The 9,656-nt window shown below is 41.7% G+C and overlaps 1 protein-coding gene across 1 annotated transcript in view; it reads left to right on the plus strand.

Moving 5' to 3' along the window:
* Positions 1–3,732: 3,732 nt before the first annotated feature.
* Positions 3,733–9,656, plus strand: part of ZNF461 (zinc finger protein 461) — a 54,384-nt gene continuing 48,460 nt past the window's right edge. Inside the window, 1 exon segment of the mRNA XM_027766764.1 lies at positions 3,733–3,914. Coding sequence (XP_027622565.1) covers positions 3,906–3,914 — 9 coding nt within the window. The 5' untranslated portion in view covers positions 3,733–3,905.

Consider the following 9,656-nt stretch of genomic DNA (forward strand, 5'->3'; position numbering starts at 1 on the left):
TTTTTCTAACGTCGAGCCCCTTTTTTAGTTATTTTTTTTTTTTTTTTTTTTTTGGAGAAGCTATAGGTTGTGTGCACTCGCCAGATAGAGAAAGATAGAGAGATAGAAAGCAAGAAATCACCCCCCAGGGGGGATGGCCATGCCGCAATCCCTTCTCCTCCATTCTCCTCTCAGGATCTTGGGCACGCAGGCACACACGCCCGGCGTGAGTTTAAGCCACTGGGTCTGGGACTCAAACCATGGTTGACTACGTGGGAGTCCAGCGACATAGCCATTATGCTAACTGCTGGTCCTCCGTTATTAGTTATTTCTATAATGCTTCTCCTTCTAAAGCTAAAACTACATGCAGCAAAAAAGGATATCTTCAAACTCATTTAGCAGTTTGCTACTTTTTGTGATATGTAAATAAATCCCTTTATTTAATTTTATATACATTATTTATGCATTATTTTATTTCTCAAAAGAAATTCAGGTTTCAAGGTCAAAATTAGTATGTGTTTACACACATGAAGACGTTTTCTTAATGTTTTTACTACCTACGAATACATTCTTCCATAATAATCTGTGGGAGGCTGCGCATCAGCGAGTCTGCTGAGGCCATTTTCATGAGTCTCTTACTATTGCCATCTTAGGAAGCCCTTAGGTTTTGGTTTCTCAGAGAGCAAACAATCACACAATGACAAAGGCCATGATTGGCTCCCCTTCAAAACCTTCCCTTCCAAACCTTGCTCTGATTGGTCACTTCCCATAATGCTTGGTGAGCTTAGAATCCCTCAGATTTGCATATCCGGCACCTCATGATTGGTCCACAAAAGCAACCAATCATAACCCACCTTTTATAATCCTTCATTTAACCAGTCACCACCCACCAACATGTATATAACCACGATCCCTGGCCAACAATAAACTGAGGACCTTGAAGAGTTGTAACACTGTGTCCTCCTCGTGTTGTAACATTGCACCTTCATCCCGTCTCTCACTCCTTCCCTCAGGAAACTTGTTCGACTGTCCTGTGGGTCGGGACAATAATCCACTTTCAGTTTTCACGGGAAAGACAATATAAGCCTTTTAAAAGTCCTAGGAATAAAATGGGACCAGCAGTTAGTGTAATGACTATGTCACTGGACTCTCATGTAGTCAACTGAGGTTTGAATCCCGGACCTGGTGGCTTAAACTCACGCTGGGCGCATGTGTGTGCGTGCCCAAGATCCTGAGAGGAGAATGGAAGAGAAGGAATTTCAGCATGGCTATCCCCCCTGGGGAGTGATTTCTCGCTTTCTGTCTCTCTCTTTCTGGTGAGTGCACATGCCCTATAGCAAAAAGCTCTCCAGAAAAAAAAACAAACAAAACAAAACACAAGTCCTATGAATAACATGTATAAAGGGAGGAGAGTATAAGTATGGTGACTCTCTTACCACACCTAGCTCCAACAAAGTCTCAGGAAATCCTCCTGTTTCAAAATATGAACACAATCTTACAAGATTTCTTATTTGATCATAATGTGAACAAGAAAAAAGTATTCCTAGTCTTTTTGATACTAACCATTTTTCTTTCTTTTTTTTCTTTTTTACAATTAAAGTATAAATTTATTTTGGTACAAAAACTTTTTGAAATTCATACGTAGTTTCCCCATTACATGCATTTCCATGAGCTTTTCTTTTCCCTGGAACTTTTTTTTTTGGCATTTTCTTTCTTTTTTATTTTTATTTTTTTACTTAAAATTTTTTATTTACATTCATTCACTACACATCATTACAGCATACAAAATGAGATTTTCCAATCAAGCACATCAATATACATGTTATTGTCAACGAATAACTTTCCATTTCTTGTTTCCTGTATATTTTGCTTTTTTTCCCCAGCCTTGATTCCCTATCTCGCCCTCTGCCATCTCCTACCCTCCTCCCACACTGTCTCTGGTATCCATGGTTGCTTTCTATGTCTTTCCCCCCCCATTTTATTTATTCAGTAAAGATCTTAATCTAAATATTTTCAATAGTAAGCGCAGCTGGTACACACATATCTCTGAACACAAGTCTGACCTATCGACATCTCAAGACAGGACAAAACCCCTTAAAACCGGAAAACAAAGTGTAGAAAATCTTCATTTCTCTTTTTTCCCTGAAATCACTAGTCCTGCAGGGACATACTAGTTTAACGAATCCCAGAATGTTCTCACAATGAGATATTAAGTGGTCATTTTAGCAGAAGCAATTCAGGTAAGGAAGGTAAATCCACATCCAGAGTGTCTATTCCAGTAAGAAAAAAACCAAAGTCACCCATTTTATGATAGAAGCAGTCGAATGTGATCATCCTGCCATGAGGAAATGGAGTTGTATTGGGGATTCAGTCTTGTTCTCAGCTGTTGGCAGACTGACCACTGTTTGTAACCACGATGGCCTTGGTGAGAGTCCATGTTGCTAAACCCATGCACAACTTCCATCATTGCCCTAATGACCACTATGTTCATGAGCAAATTGAGTGATGACAGGTGGCTGGGGAAAGAGACTGATGGGTATCCACAGAATGGTCATCCTATCTACTTACTAAAATCCTCTGAGGTCATCTTTTTAATACTGCTTCTTAATACTAAATATAAATTTTTATTTTTTTTAAAAAAGAATTATTTTCTTATTTGACTAGAGAGGGACAGAGTGAGAAAGGGAAAGTGAGAAAGCAAGCTACCAGGTCCAGGACTCCAACACCCTTAACCACCACGCCATCTGCTGGCCCCAAATATTTAATACATTTCACATAATGTCCTTTCCCAATGACTGTCTCAATTTCAAACTGTCTTACACGCACGACCAAGAACCACAGAGCACTTTGTTCTTAAACCGAAGTAACAATCTTTTACTTCACATTTCCTAATGAAGTTACTGATTTAAAATCTCTATCATGGCTTTGTCCCTTCTGGCAGCTTCCACCCCTCAGGAGGTTCTGGTCTCTTGCACAGTCTGACACACCAACGCCCCTCACACAGCTCGCATGCATCCATCTAAGGCTTAGGAGGGGCTCGCCTTGCCCTAGACATCGAGGGTTAGTCCATCTCAGTCCTTCCTGGTCCCAACTAGCTTCCTCTTTTTTTCAGCCAGACCCACCCGACCTGAACTCACCTTCCGTGGGTCAAACCATCTGTTCGTGCTACGGGCACCCGGCAGCAACAGCATCACACAGTGTCACAAAGTCACTAAGCGCGTAGCCGCACTCCCCACAGGCATACGCAGCACACTGTTTAAAACCGCTCTCCACACTCACGTCACATCCCATTATAACGACACAATCACTGTCCCAGTGGACGAGCTCAGCGCATGAACCCACGTAGCGACATGGCACAGTCACTCCCCGAAACGCTCTCAACAGCGTTTCACACACACATTTCACGCATGCCACTCTCACAGTCGGAGTCACAAACACCCTCTCCTCCTTCGCAGTCCTCTTCGGACACGCGCACGTGGGGACTCCCATCCTCCGCTACAACCTCGCAAATGGCAGCGAGATCCCTCCGCCCCAGCCGAACACAGTTCTCGTCCGCCCCTGCACTGGCGCCCGCTTTGTGGGGTAAGGGCAGCCACCCTGCCAATTCCATATTCCGTCCTTAGAGGAATCCGAAGTCTAGAATCCAACAGCGAAGCTCGAAAGGTGGTGCCCTCCGTCCCGCGTGAAAGCCAGCAGGTGCAATCCCAGATCTGGCGGAAGGCGGAGCAGGTTCGGCGGCGGTTCTCCTCCTGGACTACGTTTCCCAGAGGACCCCGCTGCCCAGGGCTACTTCCGGCCGGGGCCGAGCTAGAAGGGTCTGGAGGCGGAGGCTCAGGGGGTGGAAGCGTGGATGGGAGGGCTCGGGGTGGGGTACGCTGCCTCTCCTGGAATCCGAATCAGAACTTGGACAAGAGCCCTTCCCGAGGATGCTCACGGTGAGGAACCCTGGACCACCAGGGACGGGGAGAGGACCGTCTGGTCTTGGGCCTCTGGGTGCAGGCCAGCCCTGGGAGGGGTGGGTTGTGTTGTGAGTGCGTGAGAGACCAGGTTTGTCTTTGGACCAAGGGCGTGCAGCTCTGCTGTGACAGCGACAGGGTGCGAGATTGTGCTTTTGTGACAGTGTGTTGTGAGTGGAGTTTGTATGTGACTGTGACCGTGATGGGGGCTGTATGTGCCCCACTTATGTTAAAGGAAAGCACATTCACCCAGTTAAACTCAGGCATGCACAGTCAGGCAATTTAGGGGTAGCTCAGAGGCGTCAGCTGCAGGTTCAAACACTCAACGCAAAGCCGAAACCACATTGTACACCTTACGTTTATCACCATGTGCCTTCAGAAAAAGCCACACATATACTACGGTTTCATACGTGTTTTCTTTCCCTTTTTTTTTTCAGAGGCTAGGCCACCATACACATTGTTCCAGAATTCCTTATTAAGAGATACTGAGGGACCAGCAGATGGCAGTTATGACGCTAGACTCCCACATAGTTGATGCGAAGGAACAAATGCGTGTGTGCCCAAAATCTCTAGAGGAGAATGGAGGAGAAGAGATTGCAGTGTGACCATCACCCCCTATGGGGTGATTACTTGTTTTCTGTCTCTCTGTTTCTCTGTGTCTCTCCTGCGAGTGCCCTATAGCAAAAGATCTCTCAAAAAGAAAAAACAAAAACAACAACAACAAAAACAAAAACACAAAAAACGGTATTGAGGTGGGGTTGGCAGGTTGGCATTATGGTTAAGGTGCTGGACTCCCACATGGCTGATCATGGTTCAAGTTCCTGACCTGGCGGCTTACTTTTTAACTTTCTCTGTCTCACTCTCTCTGGTCAAATTAAAAAAAAAAAAAAGAAATATATATAAAATTAAATTAGATAATTAAAAAAAGATATTGAGGTATTTTTGTCTGTATTCATGTATTCAAGGACAAACTTAAGATTTTCCAGGATATTTTCTGGTATGATTCTTCTTTAATTCTTATAGTACTAAAGATAGACTCAAGTATTTATTTTGCTCTGGAAATATTTGTTTTCTTGATCGCTTCCATTTGTGTTGTTTTAGCCTTTATATTTTGAAACTCCTGTTACACATACATTGTGTCTTTTGGTTCTGTTTTCTATTTTGCTGATCTTTTCTTATACTGTCCATTTTCTTTTCTTTTTCCTCATAAGTCAGTGAGAATTTGCTCAGGGCACTTGTGAGCAGTTTGGTTGGTTCCATTTCATTGTAGTTTTGAGACACTGGTTTGGCCTAACTGAATTTCTTCTCTGAAGTATGTGGGCCTGTTTTCCTTGAGTCTGTCCTGTGATGACTGGATTCCTTCATGCTTTCAAGTAAAGTTGATATTTGGCCAGATTCCCTCTAATCATTTAGGTGTATGTGTAGAGGGCCTTAGAATAGGAGACTTCAAATTAGATGAGAAATGTCACTAAAAATTTGCATTTTGGGAGCTCAGAGACAATCATCCTGTCTTTTTTTTTTTTTTTTTTTTTTGGCTACTTCCCCCTCCACCCAACAATACCTTCTTTGGACCAAATTTCTTCTAGTGTGGAATCAAGAAGAGGATTAATTAATACCTTCAGTTCTAAAATAAACCATGGTCTGTGTAAGTTGGTGTTTTCTTATTCTAATGGAAGTACAGTCATGCTCTGGCCTAATGACATTTCACTCAAGAGTTGACCACATAAATGACAATGGTTCCATAAGTCCAGTAGGCTCTATCATTTAGGTTTGTATGAGCATATTCTATGGAGTACACGTAAGGATCAAATTGACTAACCATGCTTTTCTTAGAACATATCCCTGTTAAGCAGCAACACATGACTGTAGTTCTTCTTCTTTTTTTTTTTTTTCAGTTTTTATCCTGACACTACTTAATTGGAAATTATCACAGTAACTACTGATGAATGAGTAAATGATGGTGGCAAAAGTACAGAGTCTTCCTTTTTTATTTCTCTCCTCTCCAACCAGTGTTTATACACAAGAGGACGTCAGAATGTTTGTGGAGGGCCAGCTCATTGTGGAGGGCCAGCTCATGGTGTGGTGGCTTAAGGTGGCTAAATTCCACATAGCCGACTATGCAGTTTGAGTCCAGGACCTAGCTGCTTGCAAAATATGCCAGGTACATGTGCATGCTTGCTCAAAATCCCAAGAGAGGAATGGAGGAGAAAGGATTATGGCGTGGCCATTACTCCTGTGGGAGTGTTCTCACTTTCCCTTCTTTATCTCTATCTCTGGTGAGCATATGTGCCTTAATGGCAAATTAAAAAACAAGTCTGTGGAAAAGTGAAATTTAAGTATGAGTATTATTTTGGCTACAAAATTTTGAAATTTATTCAAAATTTTTTCATACTATGCATATTCTGTAAACTTTTTCAGGACCCCTTATACTCGCTGAATAAATCACTCCTATCTCTTATATCCTCAATCCTCTACCAGGAATAAGGAAAGAACAGAAATAGTATTCTTTTGAGAAAGATATTAGTGTTTTACTTGTGAGAACTTTGGTTTGATGAGGTGAATTAACAAATATTTAATATTTGTTGAGTTCCTACTATGTGATGAGCATATATGTGTGTGTGTATGTGTGTGTGTGTGTGTGTGTATATATATATATATATATATATATAAAATGAGATATCTTGGATAAGTCTAAACACAAAATTCATTTATATTTTATACACACCTTATATGCAGAGCCTGAAGGCAGTTTTATACAGTATTTCTGCATTGCAATGTTTCATTACAGTCCATCATGTGTGGTCGAGCGTGGAATTTTATACTTGTGTTATGTCAACAGTCACAGTGTTTCAGGTTTTGGAACATTTTGGATTTTGGGTTTTTGAGTTAGGAATCCTCAACCCAGCTTATTTAGCTGACCTTACTAGAATTTAGTGTACTGGTAGCACGAAGAATTTTGAATTCTTAGGAGCGTAAAAGGATAAAGAAAATAAGCAAATAGAAACTAAAAGAAGACTAAGTAAATTGCAGCCTACATTATGGTATTAAACATGGCAAAGAAGGACATTAATCTACTATCTTGTCATCTATTCTTCCTTTTATTTTCCTGCCTGGTCCCCTCTCAGATTAATCTTATATTTTTTTAGTATATCATTTTATCTCTACTATAGGGTTATTGCTGTATTACTTTGTTTTACTATTTTAGGGGTTGTTCTAAGGTTTGCAATGTGCCCCTTTTTAAAAAAGGAAAAATTTAAACAATACAGTATTCAAATATATATATATATGTATATATATATATATATATATATTTACCTTTGTTATAAAGAACATGTGCTCAACAGAGTAGACAGAGAGGGAGGAAAATTAAGAAGGCACCCTTCATGGGGGATGATCACGCTGCAGTCCCTTTTCCTACATTTCTCCTTTTGCGATTTTGGGCATGCACGCTTACTTGCTTGGCATTTTTCCCAAGCCACTGAATCTGAGAATGGGATCCAGCTGCTTAACCATCATACCACCTGCTGGCCCTCCAATATTTATGTAACACTCCATGTATAATGCAAATATTTTACAACTGGGTACTTCACTTCCTTTTCCCTTCTTTTAAAATATTGTCTTACATATTATTTCTAAATTTGTTTAAACACACACTGTTTGCTTTAAGTAGTTGATTATTTTGATTTTTCAAAATAGTTTTTCCTATAGGGCATGTGCGCTTGCCAGATATAGATGGGGAAGGGGTGAGAAATCATTCCCCAGGAGGGATGACCCTGCTGCACTCTTTTCTCCTCCATTCTGCTCTTGGGATTTTGTGTGCACATATGTCCTGGTGTGTTTTCTAAGCTGCTGGATCCAGAACTTGAACCATGCACTTGCTTCACGTGGGTGATCCCATGTGAGATCCAGCCACATTAACCAGCATGCCACCTGACTGGCCCAGTAAGCTGATTATTTTAAAAAGGAATTGTTAAGGCCCAGCTGAGGTGGTGCATAGGTAGCACCATTTTTTGGGAGGTTAGACACCTAGGACTGACATAAATACACCAGATATGGTTGTGCGTGTCTATAATCCTAGCTAATTGCAAGGCTCAACTGGATGATTGGCACAAGGCAAGACCCTGTCAAAAAATACCTATCTCAGGACCAGCAGTTAGTGTAATGGCTATGTCGCTGGACTCCCATGTAGTCCACCACCGTTCGAGTCCCGGACCCGGTGGCTTAAACTCACAACGGGCGCATGTGCGTGCGTGCCCAAGATCCTGAGAGGAGAATGGAGGAGAAGGAATTGCGGCATGGCCATCCCCCCTGGGGGGTGATTTCTCACTCTCTATCTCTGTCTTTCTCTGTCTGTCTGGCGAGCGCACATGCGCTATAGCAAAAATCTCTCCAAGGGGGGGGAAAATACCTATCTCTATTTTTCTGTCTCCTTCTCTTCCCCCAATAAAAAGGAAATTATTATGATATAATATCTTTTTTTTATTTGCTCCTATGTTTACTGTTTGTAGGCATCTTCATTTTTTTGTATAGGCTGATTTTTTAAAAATACCTTTCCTTCTTTCTTTCTTTTTTTTTCTTTTTTGGGCATGCACACACATGCACTTTGCATGAGTTTCAAGCTGCCTATTCTGGGACTTGAACCGCAGTCAGCCATGTGTGGGTCCTTTTTTAAAATTTTTTTTTAAAGAATTATTTAACTTTATTTATTCATTCATTTATTTTTAATTGACCAGAGAGAGAGAGAGAGAAAGTGAGAAAGCAAGCCACCATGTCTGAGACTCAAACTGTGGTTGGCCATTTGGGACTATCTAGTGCCTTAACCTCCATGCCACCCACTGGTTCTTTATTATTTATTTATATATTTTTTTAGGTTTTTGTCATATGGCACATGCATTCACTGGAGAGAGACAGTGAGAGGGAAAGTGAGAAGTCATAGTCCAGGGGGATGGCATGCTGCAATCTCTTGTCTTCCATTCTCCTCTTGGGATTTTAGGTCTGTCATGATTTCTTAAGCCTCTGGTCTGAGTCTTGAACTGCTGTCGGCCATGTGAGAGTCCATTGCCTTAACGGTGATGCCACCTGCTGGCCCTTAGACTGAAGATTTGCTGTTTTCTTTAATACCTCTTTCTTTATCTTTGGCATTCCACAGTTTGATTTTAGTTAACATAGGTTTAGTTTTCTTTTTATTTATGTCACTTTGGGTTCATTGAGCTTCTTGAATCTATGGGTTGCTGTTTTTTAAAATCAAATTTGAAAAAATGTGCTGGCAAATGTTTCTTTTTCTTTCTTCTTTTTTTTAACCACGCCTGACTGGCTTGTTTTATTGGAGAAGGGATCATGGAGTTAACAATGTGAAGACAGCTGGGACTTGAGGCTGGGAAAAACACCCTCCCTACCCCATACACACCCACTGCCCCAAATGAAAATAACCGACTATGGGAGAGCAGCTGAGATAGCAACTCTGGGGCAGGGGAAGGAGACACGGAACTCCAGGGCAGCAGTGCAGAGACCATGCGTGTGCTGGGACGGGCCAGAGGCAGTGGCTGTATGAGTAATGCAAGTATAAGTCTCTGTGTCTTCCATGTGGGTATGTATAAATATATAGAGATAAGTTGTTCTTGTTCCCCTTCTCTCCCTTCTGCTCCGTGCTCCTTGCCGCAGTCCCAGCTCCACTTTCCACATGAGGGTGAAGGGAAGGGGGATGAACAAGTCATCACCGAA

This window comes from Tupaia chinensis, unplaced genomic scaffold (genome assembly GCF_000334495.1).
Source record: "Tupaia chinensis unplaced genomic scaffold, TupChi_1.0 Scaffold143654_1, whole genome shotgun sequence".
Lineage (NCBI taxonomy): Eukaryota > Metazoa > Chordata > Mammalia > Scandentia > Tupaiidae > Tupaia > Tupaia belangeri.